The 25,098-nt window shown below is 48.4% G+C and overlaps 1 protein-coding gene across 1 annotated transcript in view; it reads right to left on the bottom strand.

Moving 5' to 3' along the window:
- The window catches only part of ADD2 (adducin 2), a 103,892-nt gene that overhangs the window by 23,849 nt on the left and 54,945 nt on the right, over positions 1–25,098 (bottom strand). The window contains exons 2-7 of the mRNA XM_029231913.1: positions 13,916–14,132; positions 12,051–12,189; positions 5,342–5,493; positions 4,812–4,892; positions 2,767–2,916; positions 1,354–1,497 (exon numbers count right to left, since the gene is read on the bottom strand). Of these exons, the coding sequence (XP_029087746.1) occupies positions 1,354–1,497; positions 2,767–2,916; positions 4,812–4,892; positions 5,342–5,493; positions 12,051–12,189; positions 13,916–14,132 (883 nt within the window). The remainder of the gene's footprint in view (positions 1–1,353; positions 1,498–2,766; positions 2,917–4,811; positions 4,893–5,341; positions 5,494–12,050; positions 12,190–13,915; positions 14,133–25,098) is intronic.

Below are 25,098 nucleotides of genomic sequence, written 5' to 3'. Positions count from 1 at the left end.
GAGGAAAGAGAAGCCTAAAGAAATTGAAAGTCTCCCAGCTAATTAGGGGCAGAGTCGGACCCAGAACCCAGGCTGTCCCTGATGGAGCGATGTTTGTAGCTCAGCCAGGGGCAGGCAGATCTAAAAGGGGGGAAAAAACAGAAATGAATTTATACCAAGGTCCAGGTGCACCCTCCCTGTTGGAAACTCTTCTTGGTTGGTTTTATCCTTGAGAACTCTCTGAAAGATACCTAGGTGACACCCACCTGGGAGTCGGGCCACAGACCCACGTATCAGATCTGTCCTTGCGGCACCTGGGCTGAGGCCCAGTGGCTTATTCTTCACATCCACTCTTGCTGAAAACAGCTGGAGTTTTTTCGTCTCAAGAGCCCAGAGAGATGGAAAGAGACCGTGACTTTTGCTCACAAGATTTTGCAGATCTTTTGTGAACGCCCCATCTCTTAAATTTTTGTACCATTTCACAACTGTGAACATCACCCCTCTCCTGGCACTGCTAATGAGGCTTCAGAGAATGGCAGGAGAGGGTGGCAGGGATTTCTGCTCTATGTGAGAGATGGGAAGACAAGGACCCTCAGATGGAAAATGACTCTGGGAGTGGGTGCCTTTCAAGGAAGGGGGCAAGCGCGCATCCACCCAGGCTTGGCTATGAAACTTCCCATCCTAAGCTCAACAGCCCTAATTACATGCTGTTATAAAAGAGGCCTTCAGACTTAAATCAAGCAATAATAATGAGATTCTGTTTATCTCTATCAAGTTAGCAAAAGCAAAAACAGTGATAACAGTCAAGTTTGGGGAGACTGTAGGGAAATGGCATTCTCACGTACTAGTCATGGCCGAAGGAGAGGACAATTTGGTACTATGAAGTAAGAGTTTTAAAATGTGCATCCTTAGGAGTTTATCCTAAGGAAATCATCCCAAGCAAATACAAAGATGTAGCTGAAAGAATTTTCATCACAGAGTTGTTTATATTAAGAGAATATTTGGGGGAAAACTTTTCAATGTCCAACCATAGAGGACTGTGTAGGTAAATAGTGGCACAGCCATTCATACAATGAAGTATAATTTAAACTAGTGATTAGAAAGTATTTAGTAACATACAAGGGTGTTTACTGTATATCGCTAAGGGGAAAAGGGAGAATATATTTTATAATCCTAGTTTTGTAAATCTATATGAATAGTTAATGGGGGTGTGCACCCAAATCGCAGGGTAGGGTGAAAGAGTTTTATGTCATTTGTTGTTATTGCTGTTTATCTGCAACTTATAAACATTTTCCAATGAACATTTGTCGCTCTTGTGATGTCGGGTTTTGACAGTCCCACCCAGAGCATCTTCCCAGAACAGCTGAGCCGAACCTTGCAGGTGGGTCCAAGGCACTTCTGCAGGTTGATCCGATCGGCTTCCTGCTCTATCTCGCCGTTGAAGTCATAATAGGCCATGTCCCCCACCAGCAGGGCGTTGTGGGACACAGGCAGGAGGCCCCACTTCATGGCTGACACCTGTAGTGAGACGACGGAATGAATGTTTGGTGCAGCAGCTCCACCCCGCTCCTCGCCCCTCTGTCACAGTCACCCTGGCCTCAGAGCAGCAGTCAAGTTCTGTCTGGCGACGTGGCAGGGGAGGGAGCGAGCGCACGAGAAAGGCACCCCCCCACACCCCCACCCCCGCCTTGGCGAGGCTCTTGCTTTCTCACTGCTTCCTCTAAAGACTTTTCGTCACACTTTTCCCAGCTGCCATGTCAAGACATCACCTTTTAAAACTGCTGCAAAGCATACGCTCAAGGGATGGCGTGCTGCTGTCCACCCCTGCTTGGCTCTTGTCCTAGGACCCGGGAAGAGGCAAGGCTGGTGGAGTTGGCACCAGGCTGGGCTGAAGCAGGGTCCAGGGTCCCTGGGGTGGGTTGCGCGAGACCCTCAGCCTTGGGTCAGTGCATCAACAGCCACGACTCTTCACTAACAGGGAGGCCCATTGAGAAGCCCGCATTTTACCGGCAACGGAGCAATGCAAGTGCCAGAGAACAGGGTTAAAACACAGGCTGAAACGGTCATGCCCCAAACCCCGCCTTTTATTAAAAGCAAGGAGCGTGGAGAGGTTAGGAGAGCCGCTCACCCCCCTTCACTCATCTTGCCCCTCGTGTAAGCCCCGGCTCTGCAGAAATGGATACTTGGCACGAATACAACATGCAGTCTTAGTCCGAATTCTGGAAGGTCTGAGTGCTTATAACTGGAGTGATTTGCGGAGAAAAACACAGGCCAGTGACAGGTCTTTTTTGCCCCTGTAGGCATGTGGCCTGGGGGTGAGGGTTGAGGGAACACCCAGACTGGTTGTCTGCTGTCTTTCCAGGTGCACCGCAGCATCTCAGGTAGACATGGAGAAATGCCCAGAGACCCTTGGGGGACACTTGCTCCTTGAGGGTCTTCCCTCTGCTCTCTCCCAGTTCCCAGACACTCGGAAGGTGCCGTCACCCGGGCCTGTGGCACCGGTTTGCGTATGTAGCAGGTGCGGGGTGCAGCAGGGAAGACTTTACACATCTTCACCTTGTCTCCCCTCACCTAGACTTCCATAGTTAGAAAATGCAGAGGAGGAGGTTCCCATGTTGGGTGTCCCCTCCTCACCTTGCTCTGAGTTCCAGGGAATTTTTCCAGAACTGTTTTATATGGTGAGTTTGCTCCTAGCTTGGGGGCTAGGGAGACCCTCAGAGAGACAGGTGCCATGGGTCTGCCGCCAGCCTCGGGGACTGAAATGCTGACTGAAGAGCTGACACTCACCGCCGCTGTGGCCGGAGTATGCAGGTGGATGACACAGCGCACGTCGGGTCTGGCAGCGTAGATGGCCGAGTGCAGGCAGAAGCCCGTGGTGTCCACTGGGAAGCAGCTGCTGCCCTTCTCCACCACCTCTCCCAGGATGTTCACCTTGATCTGGGCCGGGGGGAAGAGAGACTTCCGGCCACCAGCAGGCAGAGGCCCCTCATTCCCCTCCCCGCAGGTGGGCCAGGCACACACCCACCCACCTGTGTCCACTCTCCACCATACCACGGGCAATGGATGTGCTTTATGTGGGGGGCAAGAGACCCCATTCCTGCCTGCAGGGTGAGCACACAGGCTACTGGGAAACAAAGGCGATTATAATTCAGCATTGAAAAATGCTAGAGCAGAGTTTCTCAAACTTTAATCACCTGGATGCAACTAGAGATTATCATACTAAGTGAAGTAAGTCAGAAAGAGAAAGACAAATACCATGTGATATCACTTATCTGTGGAATCTAAAATATGACACAAATGAACCTATCTATGAAACAGAATCAGGGACATAGAGAAGAGACTGGCGGTTGCCAAGGGGGGGAGGGGTTGGGGGAGGGATGGAGTGGGAGGCTGGGGTTAGCAGATGTAAGCTTTTATATATAGAATGGATAAACAACAAGGTCCTACTGTATAGCACAGAGAACTATATTCAATATCCTATGATAAACCATAATGGAAAAAATATATAAAAAAAGAATGCATATACATGTATCACTGAATCATTTTGCTGTACAGCAGAAATTAATGCAACATTGTAAATCGACTGTACTCCAATTTAAAAACATTTGATTTTAAAAAAAGAATCACCTGGAGATCCTGTCAAAATGCAGAATCGAATTCCGTAGGCCAAGAACTCGGCCTGAGAGTCTGCATTTCTAACAAGATCCCAGTGATAGCCCTGCTGCTGGTCCACGGACCACACTTTGAGTAGCAAGGTGCAAGAGGAGAACCATTCACAGAATTCTCTAGAAGCAGATAGGAGGAGTCTTAATTCCTCCTATTAAAGGGAAGAACATCTAAACTGAGCCTTTTTCCTTTTTTTCCCACTTTTTAATTTGAAAAATTTTTAATCACACACAGAGGTAAAGAGGATCATATAATGAACACCCATTTACCAGTCACCCGAAAGCTAGGTCTTAAAGGACACATGGAGAGCAGTCACTGGTCTTACAATCTGCTTTTGACTCCAAGGGGTTGTGGGTGTCATGGTGAAAACACACGCGCACGCGCACGGGCGGGCGCGTGCACACACACACACACACACACACACACACACAACTGCTGGTCGCTGTGGCTGACCTGGCACATACCTAAGCCATGGCACTGCCAAACATTAACAATCTCATAGAACATCATCCCCAGAGACTTTTGCCACTTTTGACTGTGACACAGAAGACAAAAGCCACTCCTTAATCGCGTCTAAGCACAGACAAAAACAACTTTGTGTCAATGTAAAAATGCACCTGAACTCGACTTCTTCTGCTTCTAAGCCAGTCCCTAGACTGCTCTCCTCTCCCCCCCACCCCCGCACCCAGAAATCTTTCCTGATCGAAACCGATTCTGGAAGTTTCTTCCTACCACGCCTAAAAGGGGCAGGAGAACAGAAAGGGGATCCAGAAGCTCTCTCTCAGGGCACCGGCACTAGAAGAGTCTTGCACTGCTTTGGGACAAAGCACTGGCTGTTGTTCTAATGTATCCCCTCAGCTGGAAGGCTTCCCGACTCCCAGCCTTTGTCCAATCCCAGGCTCAGGGCCCTCCAGGCTCATCTCTTCTCCCCTCGCCCTCCCACTGCGCTTGCAGCCTGCACCTCTCATTTCGTCTCTTGATCACATCATGCTCTGCGCTCTCAGTTTGTTTTGGTGTCCATGTGACTTCTCTGTCCCACTAGATTGCAAACTGCAAGAAGGACAGGATGGCAGGGGCTACCTTGGAGATGACTTCTCACCGTAGGAGCAGAGAGAGTACTGTCATTTCAGCAAGAAATGGGTGGTGACAGGCCGGACTGTACTCACCAGGCTGGATGCTGTGACTTCGCTGCAAGAAACTCCCTTAGGGCTGATCAGGAAGTGGTCCTGCTCCTTGCTGACCCTCAACTGGAGGAAAGACACGTGTTCTCAGAGGCAAGGAGGGAGAGGGGTCATTTTCAATGCCATACTGCTTGAATCCCCTCTTTCCCTAAATCCACTGCACCCAAATCTTCCCCCCAAGAACCTTTACTTCTCCCTGACCCATAAGAGATGAAGAGGACTCAGCTTTATTTGGAGCTGGGGAGATGGAACTACAGGAGGAATCTCCCAATGGTCAAGGGTAGCCCTAGAAATAGGATCCAGAAATTCCTGGCTCCTCATCCAGAGATGTGCCCACTGGGCAGGTTATCTGTCTCAGGAAACCACAGTGGTTAGAAACCTTGGAAGGGCTCATTGAATTTTGGCCAAAGGCCACCAGCAGTGCCATGGCCATGCCAAAGATCAGGAGTTCTCCCTTTGGATTTGGTGGGGGGTCACACACATTGCCCCACCTCACCCCCAAATGCTCTCCTTACCGTGACGTAGGTGTCGCTCAGCTGGGCCCAGCCGTACAGGTCCAGGAGGCGGTAGACACTGCTGATCTTACACCGCATGAGCCGCTCCCCCTTGGCCAGGTTCAAGGAATCGGCTGTGTGGAGGTCATTGATGGGTGTCATCATGGAGAAGTCTGCAGGGGCACAGGGCATCTTTTGGGTCAGGGGCTCCCGTCTGCCCTCCCCTGCCCTGCCCCTGTCCTCTCAAATTCTCACTGGCACTACAACCACACACGAGACTTCAGGGAATTCAACATTCTTTGACCCTGACTCCAGAGGAGAAAATCCACAGAATGGACAGCTGTGCCCAATAAGGTCCTCTGCTCCTTCGGGGAAGAATGGCATTGCTTTCGGTCAAAAATCATGGCCAGACTCAAGGCCACAGAATGAAAGTTTCTCGGAAGGCCAAGCTGACCACAAACCCTAGAGATGGACATTGAATAAAAGCATAAATAAATTTCTGAGTGGAAATATGAGTATATTTTATCAGTTTTAATGAAGACATTACTAACCATTATATTGTTTCAACTATACCATGTAATATAACTTTTTGTCTAATTTGGAAACAGGGCAGGCAGAAAGTCAAGTCAACCAGGAAGTAAATTCGTCACGTTTTTCTGACAAGTCATGAACTTCCAGAAGTCAGTGTAGCTGTGCTGGCTGAGGGGCTGGAGGCCTCGGGCGGCCACATCTGCTCCCCTCTGGATATGCAGTCCCTTGGTTAGTTATGGCTCTTTTGGGGAACTCAGAGGGATGTGGAAGTAATAGGGAAATGAGCCTAGTCAGGACATGCATAGTCAGGGCACCCAGAGGGTCTAGGAGCTGACGCTCAGTCCGTCCCATTAACCACGATGAGCGCTGCCTGCGTGCCTCAGGAAGGCAGAAGAGGGCATCTGAGCCCCAGAACTCCAATTAATCAGTGTCTAGGAGACGCTAAAAGAATCAACAGGAAAGGGTTCTGGCTTAAGATGATGTCTGGCTGGGAGCCTCCTGATGCTGTCTCTCCCAGCTTCCCACTAAAACCGTTAATGGATTACAATGCTCTTTGGAAGCTTCCACCAGCTCTATAAACCTCACTGTCACACCACGTGATGCATGTCCTCTATCAGGTTTGCCATTAGTTGAAATGACGAGACGGGCTGCAAATATGAGGGTAGACTGGGGGCATAAAGCAAGCAGAGCAAGCCTTGAACACCCCATGTCAGGAAGATGCCCCCAAAGGGCCTGTGCCCACCAACGGTGATATGCCTCCAGTGCGTGTGTCCAGTACACGAAGTTGACAGGGACAGAAGTGGTCCAAAGGCCCAGCTAAACTGGCAAGAAGAGCAACAACGAAACCCAAGAATCAAGGGTTTCTAATTCAAACTGACCAACCTGGGATGCCTGCCTCCTCTCTAGTTCCCCAGATAAGTATTTACCTCTTTGCTTCACCCCCTGCAGCAAGCTGGGAGGCATATCCAAAGCATAAGGCCCCCAGACAAAGCTGGAAGGGAGGGAGGCTGTTGTTGGGAGAGCCTTCAGACCCAGAGTCCTTTGAATCCTTCTCTTAGAAATAACTATGGAGCCCCAGAGATGGCAGGAGGCCAGAATAGGACTGAAAATACTCACTCTGTCATGTCCTCTGTGTCCTGTATCAAAGAGTCCCCTCCCCAGCCCTGTGGAGCTTCCCCATGAGGACTACCCACCCACAGGCCCAGGATAGACCAGAGGGATCCACAGGAGTCCCCAGTCCTCTGTGCTCAGGGTCTTCATAGAAAGAACGCTTATTGTGACCATCCTCACGAAAGTGAAAATCTAACTGGGCCATTATTTCAAAGTACCTAAGAAAACACAGAAAAAGATGAAAATCCACCAAACCCCCTGAAAGCTAAGCCTGAAGGACACACTATTTAGAAAAAAGCAACAAAAACAAAACAACCAAAAAAACCCAAAACCAACCAGGCAAAGAAAATTCTAAGGCAAATGGACAAAGAACAACCTCTCCGGGCTTGAACTTCAGACACGTGAAAGGTTCCCTCTCCACATTCCCTGACTCAGATACCCTGGCGTGCACCAACAAGATTTTCAGGCATCCAACTGTTTTCCTGGCAGCTGCTGGTCAGTGAGGTGATGGGAATGCTGGTCAGCCCTATTTCTCTCTCAAAAGGAAGAGTATAAGGTCAGAGATATGAAAGTGATGAGAAAGAATATGATAGATATGGGAGACAAAGACCAGAGGACCTGGCGTATAAGCTATAAGTACTGGTATAATAGAAGAAAAAAATTCAGAATTGAAAAAAAGACATATATATAAAAACTGAAAGAACTTACTGCATTTCACGGGAGAAAAGTCCATTAAAAGAAAAGCCTACAATTATATGATATGCTTCCTGACACAGTCTTGAAATACAAGGGTAAGGGGGAAAATCCACAAGCACCTAGAAAAAAAATTGGTTACCTACAAAGGAACCAATAATAGACTGTTTCAGACTTCTCTGCTACAGCAACAGATGCCAAAGACAGTACTATAGGAGATTTACAAAAACTAACAAATACTACAATAAAGTGACACAAAACAGGTAAAAATAAAGGGACCATCAAAAGTATGCCAAGGCAAAAATAAACAAAAAGATAAATAGAGCCATAACATGATCAAAGTAGAAGCCAAGGAAAAGGATATTCTTTTGGACAAAAAGGATCATTTTGTAGGTCATTTTACATGGATTAAAGGCATAATCCATAATGAAGATATAGCTATAGAAACATGTATACTTTGAAAAGCGTTTCAAGATATTCAAAGCAAAAGCTATCAGAAACAGAGAGAAATGAACAGAAATCAAATACAGTGGGAGACATTAATTCTTTATAAAATCAAAAACAATAAATGAGGATGAAGATTAAATACTACGTCCCAGAGATAGAGCCTACACCCATATATCATTTAAGTATGATATTACTAGGGCACAAAGAAAATCTCAATAAATCCCCAACACAGACATTAAGTAGGCTACATTGTCTAAACATAATGCAATAAAACTAGACATTATCAACAAATCTTTAAAAGAATACAAATTCCAACACTTAGAAATGAGAAAACACACTCTCGGAGTGTGTTTATTTTATTTTAGAATAAAAATAAAACCAAAACAGCAACTGCAAACTACCTAGAAATTAACAATAAAGGAAATACTACATGTCAAAATGTATGGGATAAGACCAAATTTATACTCAGAGAAAAAAATTCATAGTCTTAAATGCCTTTATTATTGAATTAAATATGAAAATAATCAAATCCGTTTTATTCTATTGTAGAAAAACATAAAGAACAAAATAAACCAAAGAAGAGTTATGGAAAAGAATTAATGAGTATAAAAACAAAATCAGTAAATCAGAAAACAAGAAAGTTAGTAGAACCAATATGTAAATCCAAGAACTGGTTTATGTGAGAAGATCTATGAGGAAGCCAACATCTGGATTGGCCAATAAAGAGGAAGTGGGAATACACAGCACCAGGAATGAGAATGGGATGTCATATCCACAGTAGAAGGTTTAAGCAATAAAAATAATATTGTAAATCAGGCTAATAATTTTTTAAAGGCACACGAAATGGATTATTTTATATAAAATATGACCAAAATTTACTCAAGAAGCAGCAAAATAAAATTTTAAAGAACTTTAAATGAAACAGAAAAAAAATGTTATCCAAATATTCCATATCTGGATAGCTTTACAAGTGAATAATAAATCTTAAAAGAGCAGAGACTTCCTATCTAATTTAAATTCCATTAGGGCAAAGAAATGGGTGGGGATCACCCTGATTCATCTTAGGAAATTATAGTCTTAATACCAATACTAAACAAAGGCTGCCCAAAAAGTGAACTGCTTTTTATCATGTGTGACTATGGATGCAAAAATTAATAAAATTCCAGCAAATCAAACCCAGAAGAGTATTTTTAAAAGAATGCATCAAAACCATGAATGATTTATTTCAGGAATGAAAAAAAGAGTTCAATATTCAGAAATCTATTAATATAATTCACCACATCAGGGAAAGAAAAATCAATAAATGCCCAAAATGCATTTTATAAAATTCAATATCCATTTCTGAGAAAAACCCATACTGAACTAGAATACAAAGATATTTTCTTAACATGATAAAGAATAACTATCTCAAACTCTTGTGGTAAAAAAAAAAAAAAGTCAGAAACAAGACAAGGATGATTACTCTCTAATCTATTATTAAACATTGTTCTGAGAGTTCTAACGGATGCAATGAGAAAACTGGAAAAGCAAACCAAAGGGTAAATGTTGGATTGAAGGTTGCAAAATGACCATTATTTGCAGATTATGTGATTTTTCTATATACAAAGCCCCAAAGAATTGAGAACATACTAGAATTTAAGAGTCCAGTAAGTGGCTAGTTTAAATAATATATAAATACATATATCTCCAACGATTTCCCTAGATGACAGCTATAACCAGAAAAAAAGTTGATTGGAGAATCACTTAAAATGACAAAGTTACATAAAATTTCCAGGATAAACTTAACAAGAAATTAGTAAGGACTATAAGAAAATAACTACTAGCTTTTCTGATGGACATTTTAAAAGATTTAAATAAATAGAAGACACACATCATTTCTGAAAAGATTTAAAATTCATTTATGCACATATTTTTTAAGCACCTGTTATATGCCAGGTGCTACTTTTCTAAGTCCAGGACACTACTCTAACGGTGAACAAAACATACATATATCCTCCCCGCCATGGAGTTTACATTCTAATATAAAGTTGTACATTTATAAATTCTCCACCAAATTAATCTATTCATTTAATGTAATCCCAATCAAAATCCCAAAAGGAATTTTTTGAGGTGGATGGAGAGACGTGACAAAATACTTCTAAAGTAATTTTAAAGAATCAACTTAAACAATGGTGGAGAAAAATTGGCAAATGAATAATTAAGGGTATTTTATTGGATGATAAAACATAGGGAAGGTGTTTCTAAGTATGCAATCAAAAGCAGAAAACACAAAGGAAAATAATAATGGATTCAACTACATGGAAATTAAAGAATTCTGCAACACAAAAATATCATGAACAAAATTAAAAGGCAAAGGAGACACTGGAAAAAAATCTGCAATGTATTTGACAGATAGTAGGGAACTAGCCTTACTTTATGATTTTTAAATCTGTAAGAAAAGAATATGCAAGTAGCAAAATTGGCAAAGGATGTGACAGGCAATTTAGTACAAAAAGAAAATCATGCCCAATATGTATATGAAAATATATTCAATCTCTATAGTAATCAAATGCAGATCAAAACACAAAGTACTATTCATCACCCATCATATCATGAGGATGAAACAAATGGTAACACAGACTACAGATCAGGGTGGAGGAAACGGGTACTCTTGCATTTCTGGTAGGAATGTAAATTCATTCCATCTTTCTCCAGGGTAATTTGGCATTATGCATTGCTGCCTTTAAAACATGCGTATAATTCAGTCTAGCAATTCTACTTCTAGTAATTTATCTTAAGAAAATAGTCATGGATATACTCGCAGATTTATTTACAAGGATGTTTATTGCATTGTCATTCATAATAGCAAAAAGTTGGAAACCACCTAAAAGTCCAAAAATGGGAAACTGATTAAATAAACTGTGGCATATTCAGCCATGTACAGAAGAGCATACATCCACCAAAAATTATGCTATAGAACCATATTTTATTATGTGAAAAATTAGTCAAGATATGCTAAGGCTATTAAATTTGTATGTATAATGCGATTCCGCTTTTTTTGGCATAGTCTGTATATGTTAAGAGAAAAAGGCTGGAAGGATATACGCCAAAATATTGATAATAGTAATTTCTTGGTTGTAAGAACACAGTACAGTAATTTTTATTACCCTTTCTCAACTATTTTCCTAATTTTCAACTATAATCCTATATTCATCTTGCTGAGGGGAAGTATTTTTCGATGTCTGTTTTTTAAAGGTTGTGGGCAGAGCTTCAGAGCCAAGGAAGATGTGTTCGTGCCTAGCCCTGGTTGCTCTTGGCCCTTGCCTACGGAGTCAGTTGGCCTGTCCAGTGGGGTGAGGAGACAATGGCTCCAATGGCCTCCCATCTGCCCCCCCCCCCCCCCCACCAACTCCATCTCCAAGGGAGTGACGCCAGGGGATTGAGGGAAGATCAGCCTTAGGGCTGGATGCTGTGAGGACACAAGGATTTTCTTAGGTTCTGTGCCCATAGCTCGAGTAACAGAGAGCAGAATCCTAACTCTCCACTGTCCACTCCTGGGCCTCAAGCAGCGGCCGTGCAAGGGACCTTGAGTTGCAAAGCTCTTCCCTCCATGCTAATCCGCTTACGAGGGATCATACATAGGCCGCCCTGCCTCTCATTGCAGTGACATGGTGTCATCCTCCGCCCGCCCCCAGCAGAACCCGAACTAGGTTCTCCCTTAAGTCTCCACCACCCCCTGCCCTCCGGTTTCTGGGCATCAGGGGTAATCCTCCTGGGGCCTTTAAATCGCAGCAGCATCAGAAGCAGAGGCAGGTATCTCTCTGGCTGCGGCCCAGCTCCCCCAGGCCTGTTAATGCAGCTGCAGCGCTCACTGCGTAGGCCGGCAGCAACCAAGCCGCTTCTGACTGCGCCTTTCCCTCCCCCACTTCCTCTACCTCTGCTCCTGGCAGCTCCCCAGCTCCCCACGTACTCATGGAAGATGTTGGGAAGACTGCGTGGGAGGTGCTGGCCATGAAGTCCGCGATCTGCCGCAGGGCCCAGATGTTGGAGGAGTTGTTCCCCTTCTTCATCTGCTCCTGGATGAGGCCTTCCAGCTCCTCCCTGAAAGACTGAAGCAGGCCCCCGAGTCGCTGGTCCTCCCAGTGTGCCTCATGTGGGAGACAGAGGGCCCCTCTCCCAAGTGCCCACCCCTAGCCCTTGGGTCAGCTAGGCCAGGACCACATGTGGGATATCTAGGTCCCAGGGGGCACCGGGCAATCCCACTGGGACCTCAGGAGCCTCCCCAGACTGCTGTGTGGGGAGCAGTAAGGAGATTCTGGGAATGAATCCTGTCCCTTTGCCTCATGGGCAATACTCCAGACTCCTGGTCCTTCCTGTATCTCAGGGATAGCCTAGACGCCCTCCCCTGCCCACCCATCAGACATGGCAGGACTTCACTTTAGTAATTAAAAGACTTTTTAAAAAGCAGAATTGAATGAAAAAGTATGCCATCTTTCCTGTCCGCTAGCCAGGCCGATGGCTCTTCTGGGCCTCAGTTTCTTCATATTCAGGATTTGATGACCTCAGAGGTCACTTCCACTTCTGATGTCCTGCTACTCTAAGCCTGGCTTTTCAGACCATCAGGCCACAAATGGGGCATGCCTGTCCACCAGGTGGCAGCAGGGAGCACTCAGGAGGAAATGGCGAGCCACTTAGGTGTTGGGGAATCTACAAAAGGACAGAAGAAGCATGACCTCCTCCTGTCCCCATCTCCTGCCTGAGAATACAGTCCCATCCTTCAGGCCCCCAGACTTGGGTTGGTACTAACTCTGCCACTTCTCCTACCACACCCGCCACCCCTTCTAGTCTCCCTCAGAGTTTCTGTCATCCCAACGTTTTTAGCAGCTGCCATTTTCCTCCAGACTCCCCAACATGGTGTCACCTGTCACCAAGACCTCGGGCCCATCCCCCTTAGCACTCCTCTGTGAGGCCCGAGCATTCACAGTGTGCTCTCAACCAGGGTCTCAGAAAACCCGGGTAGTGGCTGAGGCAGATCTCATCCTGGCAGGTACCTGGAGATGCCAGCTCCGCCCCTGAGCTTCCCAACACTTAGGATCATGCACTGTTGCCTGCGGAGCCCCCAGCTTTACTGCCCTGAGACTCCCCCTTGCCTCTGTCCACACTGCTCTTCCTCCCCCTCCGAGGGCCTGCACCACCCTCCTGCTTCACTGGTCCAGTAGGCCCACCCTCCACCCTCCATCCTCAACGCACCACCTGCCTCAAGGAAGAGCTCTGTGTCCACGCCAGGCAGGTGCCAGCTGACCTCCAGACTCCAGCCACGGCTGGGTGATCCGGTCTCGCCCGCTGTGCCCTCCACTCCCTCACCTCCTGGGGTCTTCAAAGCCTTATTTACCAGGACGGAGCTCTTTGTGGCGTTCAGAAAAGGGAGCCCCAACCCTCCCACGTGGCGCCCCCCGGTGGCCGCTGGTTTACTCGAATTGTTACAGCTTTCGGTGAAGAGGGAAAGGAAGACTGGAAAGTGAGGCTCAAGAAGGGGCACAAGAAACTGAGGTGGGGCTCCTGCCTGTCAGACCCACCTCCTCCCGGCACCGAGCCAAACCACTGCATATAAACCAGGTTTTGCCCTCCGCCAGTGACTAGGGAGAGACACACACCCATGTTGCCAGAGCATCTTGCTCAGAGAGCTGAAAATTGCTCCGACCCTGAGCCAGCGGAAGCGGAGTTATTTATCTTTCAGGCTCACCGGCTGAATCAGCGTCCCCCTCATCTCCCCTCGCCACACCCCCTGCGGCCTCCTTTCTCCTCCCCCGCCCCGCCAGGGCAGACCCCGCTCACCGGGCTCTGCAGGATCATGGTGACACGCTTCTTCTTCTCCATCAGGTTGAAGTCCTGCCGCAGGTCCGCTGCACGGTTGCGAAGGCGCAGGTACTCGGGGTCGTCCTCGGAGAAACGATCGAAGTACTGCTGCCCCTGCGCGGACGGCGGGGAGGCGGCCTCGGGGACAGGCTCTTCACTCATTGTCCTGGTGGGTTTACAATCCACTCCTGGAATCCTGCAGAGAAAAAAGGAGGGTACTCCCAGTCGGGGTACGCGCCTCCTAAGGCAGAGGGCTTGGATTCGGGGAGATTCGCGGTGGGAGGCGGCTCTTCCATGGAGGGTGTGAGCGGGGCCGCGAGTTGGAGGGCTGGGCACCGCGGCTGCTGGCCTGTAGGGCGTCCAACGAAGTGAAAATGTGTCACCGGCTCGGGGTCCCCCGCCCTTCCCTGCCTGACCCTCCCGGCTTCGGCGGCCACACTCGGGTTCAAGTAGACGGGTCCTCCAGTGCGAGCGCGACCTGCAAACCTCTGGGGGCATCTTGTGATGCTTATCTACACAGTGTAAAGCTATTCACTGGGAATTCGTACTTGATCTAAAATGTAAACCCTCTAAGAAGCCTCCTAAAAACATTCGGTGGGAAATCCACAAAACTGAAAAGAGAACGGGTAACTTCTAAAAGGCGGGAAACGCTTTGAGCAGTGCTTTTCTTCACAACTTTGACTTTGCTCTTGTCTCTGGAAAAGAATTATTGCTGAATCGGTTTCTGTAAAACATGTCTCACTGGAGAATCAGATTCTTATTCTAAGTTTAAAAGAGGTGTGCAATTTTTATTAATGGAAAATAAGTTTCTCCTAAACCCCAGTAAATAAATATTGAGAAACAGTAAAAGAATAAACACCGGGCTTCCCTGGTGGCGCAGTGGTTGAGAGTCCGCCTGCCGATGCAGGGGACACGGGTTCGTGCCCCGGTCCGGGAAGATCCCACGTGCTGCAGAGCGGCTGGGCCCGTGAGCCATGGCCGCTGAGCCTGCGCGTCCGGAACCTGTGCTCCGCAACGGGGGAGGCCACAACAGTGAGAGGCCCACGTACCGCAAAAAAAAAAAAAAGAATAAACACCGTTTGAAGGGCACCACATTGCCGGGCTGCCCAGAGGCCCATATATCTTGACCTGGTCCCTGGAGGGAGGGCTAGGGCAGTGTTTGGAAAGTTGGTCTGGGGAAAAGCCACATATTTTTTCTACTCAAGCAGCCTTTTTTAAATGCCTGAACGAGGAATGAAGGAATGGCTTCTATGGGCATATTGGAGCCCTTCTGAAGAAGGAGGCTGCCATTCAGCCTCTGCTTCCCAGCTGTGAGACTCTGGCCATGACAGTCTCCCTCTGTATCAGCACGGCTAGGCCCTCAGATCTGGGTTGTGCCCCTTCAACATCCAGAGGGGGTGGAGGCTTACAGAGCTTCAGCCTTCTCCCAGTTGGCTGAGCCCCTTCTCAGCAAAAGAAGGCAAGTGCCTGGGCTTCCCTGGTGGCGCAGTGGTTGAGAGTCCGCCTGCCGATGCAGGGGACACGGGTTTGTGTCCCAGTCTGGGAGGATCCCACGTGCCGCGGAGCGGCTGGACCCGTGAGCCATGGCCGCTGGGCCTGCGCGTCCGGAGCCTGTGCTCCGCAACGGGAGAGGCCGCAGCAGTGAGAGGCCTGCATACTGCAAAAGAAAAAAAAAGGAGGCAAGTGCCTTGACTGAACAATAATTAGTTTTTGAACACAAGTACGGAGATACCAACGAAAGAGCTTTACCTGGGGTCAGGGCACCTGGCTTTCATCCTTAACCTGACCCTCCCTCACTTTGCCTCTGGGGTCTCCCATTCCAGGAGATGGAGCCTCTCTTGTTCTCTCAGAGCAGCTGCTGGCCTCCCCAGATCTGATCTGCTCCGACCCCTCAGCTGATCCTGCTAGCCCAAGCCTTAGCCTTCATTCCAGCCAACAGCTCATTACGAAAGAGGCCTTGCTGACAACCAGGAAAGCAAATTCTTGTTGTCCATGAGCTGTCTGTGATCTCTTCTTCCTGCTTCTGTCAGCACTTTACCCTCCACCTTATAGCTCCTCTGAGTGGGGTGGGCATGAGAAGTGGGAGTCCATCCCATCAGCCCAGAACACTCAGGTGATTGATTGATTGATTGATTGATTTTATTATTATTATTTGCATTCTCCTTTGGAGAAGGCAAGTAACAAGTTCAAGGGAAGACACATGGACAAGGTCCTTCGAGGGTCAGCTGAAGCTCTGAACCCTCGGCCTGGAGCAGGGATCTCAATCTTGGGTGCACGTTGGAATCACCTGGAGAACTTTGAAAAATACTGATATCAGAGATTCTAATATTATTAGTCCAGGGTGTGACCTGATCACCAGGATTTTTTTTAAGTTCTCTGGGTGATTCTAATGGGCAGCCGGGTTGAAATACCACTGGCTAGATGTCAGTTGCTGTATCATGCAACAGAAGGCATCCATTCCAGGTGCTGGTCATTTCTAGCAAGACTGCCAAGGTGGCACCGCCTCTCATGGCTGTCCAGGCCTCCTCCTCCCACTCTATTCACCAGCTGCCACCACACACCTGACCTGGGGCAGCAAGAGGGCTCCAAGTGCCACCACCACCTGCTTTTACAAGTTTACAAAACCATGACGTCTGATCTTAATTCCGTCACTAATTAGTCAGCTCCTTGTGAAAGCCCTCACCAGGTCTCCCCCAGTTAGCACCACCCTTACCAGCCATGTCGAGGGGATGGAGGATGGAGAAGGGAAGAAGGAGTCGCCTTGCAGTGGCAGCCAAAAACAAACAAACCAACCAACGGTCTCTAAGGAAGTATTTTGAGACGTATTTGGCAGGTTGCTAAGATGTTTGAGGTTGTACTTAGTGACACGTAGAGGCAGATTCTTCGTCTAAGTGAAGAGTGATTGAGTCCGTCAGGGATGCTTCTGGTTGGATGAGCTCTGGACTGAAGTTAGCATCTGCAGTGCTGCCCCAGTTCCGACGTTCTCTAGTTCATGGACTTGGGCGAGTAATTTCCCTCTTCGGGTGTCACTTTGTCCATTCCTAAATTGGGGAGTGGACAGAATGGACCTCTGGGGCCCCTTCCAGTTCTGACACTATATGGAGAGAGACAGACTCATGTAGAAAAGGCAGAAGGATGGAGGATCTAGGTTTCCTGGAGCAAGAGACCTTCTTCCTGCATCTCCCCAGTTCCTCTTCCTCAAGCCAAATGCTGAAAGAGAAACACCTGCAAAGAGCACATATGACCTACTGACTGTTACCTTGTGGTTTCAAGTCAATCCCATGCACATGGGATGAGTTAAGAATACTTCACCCCCATCATGCTCCCAAACAGCTTCATCTCTGGAACTTGGGAAGAGAGAAGAGACCGCAAGGTCAAACATAATGGGAATGCAACGGAGCCGTGCAGACATGGGGTCACCACCCGGGTTCTTCTGGGAAGACACCGCTGCAGACCAAAATTCTTCCAGAGGCATCGCCCCCCTGCATCTGTCCCCTTTAATTCTCTTGGGCACCTTCACACCCCCGAATCTTTGATGTTATTTTTAAAATAGCAACAAGCAATCCCCCAATGGATACACTGGATGTGGGCGTGGAGATCCCTGTGCCCCTCACAACGCCAAATCCCACTAGCTCCAGAACCACCTGAGCTGTCAGCTTCTCTGGGACCAGCACAGCCTGGTACTGAACCCTCCTGGACTAAATCCTTTTCATCCAGGCAGGAAAAAGCTGGTCCTCTCTCTTCCCTTTGGAGTGGCTGCACTTCCCAGGAATCAGGCTGTGAAGTCTCTGAAGTAGCTCTGGCCCACGAAGCATGAGGAACGAAGACCTTCCAGGCCCGATGGACAGGAAGCTCCAGGCCTGCCTTCACTCGTTAGAGCCCAGCCCCACAGGGCTGCTCCAGAGGTGCTCCGATGCGGGAGGGGGTAGAAAATGGAAGCCCTGACTCCCTCACCACGACAGCTGGGGCCTGGGCAAACTCTTCGGTTTTGTGAACCAAAGGCATTCTTCTGTGCTCCTTCTTTCCCTTCCCGAAATGTTGGGAGGTGGTCAAAGTTGTGTGCAGCACAGCTTAGTGGTTAAAACCAAGGACTCTGGAACCAGACCATGAGTTCAAATCTTAGCTATGCCCCTTATTAGCTGTGTGATCTTGGGCAAGTTACCTAACCTCTCTGTGCCTCAGTTTCCCCATATATTAAACAGGGATTGCAACTATTTAACTTCTCTTTAGGTTGTTGTGAGGATTGGGTGAGTTAATGTATGTGAAGTAGTTCGAAAAGCTCCTGGTGCATAGCAAGTGCTATTAGCATTTGCTCTTATTATGTGTCATTTAGGGGCTAGAATCATCGTAGCATGAGGAACTCGAGTAATGAGAGGCTTACGATTCAATTGTAAACAGGTACACACCAAATAACTGTAATTATATGTTTTAGTCCCCAAACTAATTCAATCTTGAACTATATTAACAAAAAGAAAATCCAGAAAGAGACTGACGAGAATGCCTCGTTCTCTGACCAGATAGCGGGAACATGTCAACTGGGAGATCACAAAGGAAAAGGGGTAAGCAGGGTGCTAAAGATCACAGGATACCGGCGCTTGTGAGGCCAGGTGTGGCGTCATAAAGAATAGAAGGGGCCTCTGGCCCCAGTTCCTGGCACAGAGCTTCAAAAACACATGGGATTTCTAAAACGTCCAAAAGACATTAGGAGTGTCTTTTCTTAGTCATCGTGAGCCCCTTTCACCAAGTCTGAGTTTTTATGCAAATGTGGTGACTTATGGTGGGCACTTAGATATTTCAAGGGAGGGACTGGCCACTGAGAAAGACCAAGTACATGATTAGAGGGTTGGAACTTCACCCTCATCCCAACCACAGAGGGAGGAGGGGAGAGGGGCTGGGGACTGCATTCAATCAAGTGGCAAATGATTGAATCAGTTGTGCCTGGTAATAACGCACACCGCCTTTAAAGAACCCTGGAGAGTAAGGCCAGGGGGAGCTTCCTGGTTGGTGAGCACATTGCTGGGCTGGATGGGGGCGTGGAAGCTCTGCACCACGCCCTCAACCCCCAGACCCTACCCTGCTTTTGTCTGGCTATTCCTGAGTTGGATCTTTTATAATAAAACTGCAATTGCAGTTATAGCGCTTTCGGTGAGTTCGGCGAGTTATTCTAGGGAATTATAGAAACTGAAAGGGAGGTTGTGGGAACCCCCAAATTTACAGTCAAGTTGGTCGGAAGTGCAGATGGCCTGGGGTTCACACCTGTAGCTGGCCTCTGAAGAGGGCAGAGCCTTGTTCATGACTTTGCCTTTTCTTACGTGCCCTTTTAACTCAGGGTAGTGTCAGAACTGGGTTGAATTGTAGGACCTTCAGAGAATTGGTGACGGAATACCACCAAGCAACTTCTATTTGTGATTTATTTTCATTCCCAGGACCGCTCTGTGAGGCAGACATTGGTGTCCCAGCTTTACAGATTAAAAAAAACTGAATCAGAGAGGTTAACTAACTTGCTGAAGATCACACAGATTAGCAGTGGAGTCAGGATTTCAACCAGGCCTGCCTCTGGCCCCAGGTCCTGCATTCCTCCACTCCAATTGTCCCTAAATATATGCTGGACTGCCACGTGGAAGAGGGATTAGGCTGATTCCTTAGAGCCTCGGGGGCCAGAACCAGGAAGCAAGTGGTTACTGCAGGCCGGCAGGCAGATTCTAGCCAAGGGTGCGAGGGTGAGCCTTCCACCAGCAGGAGCTGCTCAGTAACGAGAGGATGGGACAGGCTGCCTCGTTAGGTGGTGAGCGCTCTCCTTGGAGTCAGGGTGACTACAGGATGCTATAGTGGGGCTTCTGCCCTGCTCGGGGTTGGACCAGTGACCTCTAAGGTCCTTCTGATTCCATGGTAGCTCTTTTTCTTATTGAAGTGTAGTTGATTTGCAATGTTATGACAATCTCTGCTGTACAGCAAAATGACTCCGTTTTAGACATATATACATTCTTTTTTAATATTCTTTTCCATTATGATTTATCCCAGGAGATTGGATATAGTTCCCTGTGCTATACATTTATCCGTTCTAAATGTAATAGTTTGCATCTGCTCACCCCAAACTCCCAGTCCACTCCTCTCCCTCTCTCCTCTCCCTTGGTAACCACAAGTCTGATCTCTACATGTCTGTGAGTCTGTTTCTGTTTTGTAGATGGGTTCATTTGAACCATATTTTAGATTCCATATATAAGTGATAGCATATGGTATTTGTCTTTCTCTTTCTGACTTACTTCACTTAGCATGATAATCTCTAGTTGCACATGGTAGCTCTTGAGTCAGCAGGATCGGGGCAGTTCATGGCGATGACCTGAGTGTCTGGAAGCTCATCCTGGTGAGATGGACCCAATCAAAAAGTGTGTCTCACCCCCCCCCATCACCACTGAAAACTACCGACTAATTACCAGGAGGCTGGAGGAGACTTGCCCCAGGCTGCCTCTTCTCAGCGCTCAGCCTGTACACTCCAGTTCCACTCCCGGGGTCGCCGATTGCATCTACAGGATCTCAAACATCCGGGTAGAAACTGGAAGACACAAAACACGACAGATTTCAGGGTGTTGTCTGCACCACCATGACTCTTCACCCTGTTTCTGCAGCACCATTAGCTGCTGATATATTTTAAGGACTGCTGGGAAATTCTTGAAAATGAACTGAAGCTGAATTTTTTATTTTAAAAGCAAACTGTGTCTACAAAAAGGTAAAGAAAGCTTCATTATCTTTACAATCAGGATCAAAATTCCTTTCAAAGAGAGGAATTGGGAAATCCCTTTGCTGAGCGTTGGCCAAGGGAGCCCAGAGGAGGGCGGCTGCTCTGTCCGGTGCAGGGAGCAGTATGTGGAACTCCGTGCAAGCCCAGAAAGCACACGCTGCTGGGCTAGAAGGGATTGGCCCCTTCCTGACACCCCCCAGAATACTTCACTAACAGCTACCAAACTCACAGATGCTGGTGTGACTGATTTTTGGATGCAGCCCAAAGAGGCAGAAGAAGCCCAAAGAATCTCAAACCCCAGGAAAGTGGGAGGGTTTCGAAGTTACACAGACCATGAATTGGTGGATTCAAGACAATGTCACCTACTGTTCAAGGGGAAGAAAGGCCCCAGCTAATACCTGGGTAACAGGACATAAAGTACTACTGAAGGAGGAATGTAAAGTTGTTAATGTCTTATTAACAAGGGCGAGTTACTAGTCCAAAACTCCTGGGGACCAAGGTCATCAAAGAGTTAATCATCAAAATGCTTTAGAATAAAAGACAAGTGATAGGTTTTTGTTTTGTTTTTTTTTCCACTTGGGTGCCTGTTGTTTAGACCCAGGGATGCTTGTCTCACCCAGAGCCAGTGTTCCATCCCCACTCCCACACCCACCCGCTCCGTGGCTCTGAGGGCCTGGCCCTGCCTGTCCTGCCTCACCAGCAGCTCAGCTCCACCCCAGACCCCATACCGCCCAGAGAGCAGCACTTGGGAAGACTAGTCTCACCCAGGAGGGGCAAGGAGAATTCGTCTCAGCAGGTCCAGTGTGTGTGAGGGAAACCAAGATGCTGCGTGGCCCCTGAGGCACAGCTGCCTTCTCAGCCCTGCTGGGCACTCGGGGCTCATCATTCCAGTGCTGAGAGGGCCCCTGAGCTCAGTCCCAATGGTCATGCCTCTAGTTAGGGACCTGGCAGTCGCTTTCAAAAGCTCTTCTCTATGCTCTATGTGTACAGCTGCCAGCTGGGGCTCTCCTCCCATTGGCCTCATTTTTAGCTAGAACAGGGTCACTGCCACCACTTAATGCTGCTTCTGTCCACTGCCTACCAATATGGGAGCCCTCCCTGGGGGGTTTGCTGACATACCTCTGGATGCCCTGCTTTCTATGGGTGGCCACTGACCCGCCTTAAAGACCAATCCTGCAGCCAGATAAGTTGTCTTACATGAAGCTCCAGCTCCCTCCGCTTCACCGACAGCCCCTGCCACAGAGATGTGAGGTTGTCCCGTCCCTGTTAAGGCTTGGATTTTCAGAGTCTGAACTATTTCTTGTGTCCACTGAGAGAATTAAACTTTTGTCCCCAGAAGGAACCTATGCCATTCAGGTAAGAAGAGAGACATCTGTCCCACAGAGAAGTATACACTGAATGCTGAATAATTCCCTCCTGATCTCCATCAGTGTTGAAATTCCACCATTAGTGTTCCATTCCTTGGGTTATAGCATTAACCCCTGATTACAATGAAAATAGCCCTAAGAGGTATTGTAGGCAAAGGCATTATTTTAAACACTCTCCTGTGTTACCAAATCGGTCAAATCTCTGATTGCAGTCAGGCTGGGCAGGGCCAGGAAAGGTACCAGATCAGCAAAAGAGGTCTGATGCCAGCGTCACTCAGGAGGGTCCAGCACCTGGGGCAGACCTGCCGTCCTGGGTGGGCCTCGGGGGATCCTGGCCTGACAGAACCCTCTGAGCTGTGCCTGCTGTGGTTTTGAGGCCAGGATCATGATACACGGAGTCTTCGGTTTCCCCAGCATGTGCTTCAAGAGGCGAGCTCACCCAAGCTTCCAGCCACCTAGGCCCCGTGGGCAGAGCTGAGAAGCAAGGGGTGCCCCGTGTAGTGAGAATTCCAGACCCCTCCACCCCGGGGCCACCTGCTCACTACTCTCAGTGTGCAACCAAGCCGGCTGGAAGGCAGGAGTTGGGACACGAGATTTCAGCCCTAGCCGGCTGCTCACTAGACTGTGGCCTTTGCCCACCTGCATGTCCCACAGCCACCTCGAAAATGACCCGTCGGAGCACACCATCACTCTGGCCAACCCTGCACCAGAGCCTCCTTCCTCCAGCCAGCGTCTCCTTCCTGCCCCCCACCCAGCTGGCCACCCACCAAGGGCCCCAGAAGGCAGCCTTGTCTCCTCCCTCTTCATGCCCTGTGTACATACTCTGTCACCAAATTCTCTGGTTTTGTGTCCTAAATATCTCCCCACCCAGAGTACCACGCCCCGAATCAAGCCAGTGTCATCCCCATCCCTTTCATGGTCTCTGCCTAGCCTTTCCTCTCTCATACCCTCCAGCCAATCAGTAGCCAGAGTCACTATAATGCAAATCTGGCTCATGTCCATCATTGCCCTGTATCCCCTCCCCCCAACCCAACTCATCCATGGCTCCCCGCCACCTGAGGCAGCGTTCCTGCACCTTTTTTTCTAATTTCTGCTCCTCTATCCAAAATTTAGTCAAAGTTAGACTGTATTACAAGAGTGACAGCTATCCTTTTTATATTTATCAAATAAAATGTTAACTCTGATTTTGCTCTTTTAAACCAAATGCGTGGCCCATGTTGGAAATTCAAACCAGCCCATTCCCGACCAGGGGACCGGGGATCATGTCTTTCTTTCTCTGGCCACTCCCTTCCTCTTGAGGACTGCACCCTGCAGAATGAAGTCCCTCTCAGCTGGTACACAAAGCCCCATGGGCCTCCCAGTGCCTGCCCCCACCCTCCCTGCCTACCACTGGTGCTCTGGGGGCTATTCCCAGGACCCAGAAGGCACCAGGCTGGTCCCCGTCTTTGTCCTTGCTGGTCTCTTCCTGGAGCACTCTTTCTTCTTTGCCATCATCTCCCTTCGGCTCAGGTTGTCCTCTCCTCCCAGAAGCCTTCCCTCCACACCCCTGTCCCTTACGCTCTCCTATCACCGTTACCCTCCTCTTTCATTCCACTTATAATCCGACAGCAACAATCTATTACCATGAGCTCCTAGCAGGCAGGGCCTGTGTCTTTGCCATTTCTCTATTCCTTGTGTTGCTATAGGGCCTGGTGCCAGGTAGGTGCTGATTAAATGTTATTTGAACTAAAACTCAACTAACGGTGAATTGGGAGGAGTTAGGATGGTTCAGCAGAGCAGCACCGTCCAGGCCCTGGGGTCCCAGAGGTGAGTAAGGCCCTAGGGGAGTCCAGGGAACAGCTTGGGAGACAGACCCCTGAGCAGCCCATTTCAGAGTAAGCTGATAATGGGGCGTGCGTGGCAGGCACCCTAGAGCCTAAATCACCTCCTCTAAAATAACAGGTTCTTTTGTTATGTAACCCAAATGGCTGGGCCTGCTCTGGCAGCTGTTCTTCTTGCCTATTTTGAGACAGAATTCCAGTAATTGATTGGAACTCTAACAAAGCCAACTCCACAGTATAGCACCGATTGTGGCCACACGGAGGAGAAGGTAATAGACACCCTTGGCTCAGCCCCGCCCCCTTATCCATCCCTCTCACCTCGTCCCTCCAGTAGCTCCTACTCTGCCCCAACCCCCCACCACAGGACCCTCAGCTCCCCGCTCAGGGGAGCCCTGGAACTCCCTCTGGGCATCTCCAGTTTGCACCCTCACACTCTTGAGACTACTCAGCAAAGACTCTGCTGGGATTCACCCTCCTAGGAGAGCAGCCGGGGATCACAAATCATGAAAGACGCTCCCTGTCGCAGGTCATTTTCTTCCCTGTCCTACTGAAGACCACGTATATGTCACCAGTGGAGTATGAAATCACTTTTCTGCGGGTCGTTCCTTGTAGCTATAAAAGGAACAGAAGGTCTCGAAGAGGATGCTCAAGTTGTCTGACTTTTGGTTAAAGTCTGTTTCAGCCCCGTGAGCCCACAACGGAGCCGAGTGCCCGTCTCCTGCCACTTCAGTGGGAGATGTCCAGACAGGAGCCGACAGTCTGTATCACACGCACCCCAAGCCCGAAGCAGAAAGACATGGCAAGTGGTCCTTCCGCAGATGCTCCCACTGCTGCCATGGGCATGGCCACCCCCTGGGTGATGCCAGCCTCTAAAGCCCCAGGCCCCGAGCCCCACAGGTCAGCTCCAGACAAGGACAGCACGGCATTTGCTTCAAGCCTGAGACTTAAAGTCAGAGCCCAAACTCACCGATCCCTGAATGAAACTTCCAGAAGTGAGGGAGGAGCTGGCCAAGGCCCTGCTGCTGTTACTTTGCAGAGTAAATGGAGACCGTTGAACAAGGGACCGGACCACACCCTGCCTGGTCTGTTCAGATAAAGAGAAAGCTCATGCCCCTGGGTGGTGGGATTACGGCTGGAGCTTATTATCAGCTTCTTCTGAATTTTCCACAGTTCTGCATAAGGCATAAACTGCTGTGGCCACTTAGGATGAAAGCTGTTTCAAAGAAGAAAGGGCAA

Source organism: Monodon monoceros, unplaced genomic scaffold (genome assembly GCF_005190385.1).
Source record: "Monodon monoceros isolate NGI ecotype Baffin Bay Population unplaced genomic scaffold, NGI_Narwhal_1 Super_Scaffold_19, whole genome shotgun sequence".
NCBI classification, from domain to species: domain Eukaryota; kingdom Metazoa; phylum Chordata; class Mammalia; order Artiodactyla; family Monodontidae; genus Monodon; species Monodon monoceros.
Note: the sequence above shows the minus strand (reverse complement) of the source record. Positions and strands in the feature narration are given on the sequence as shown.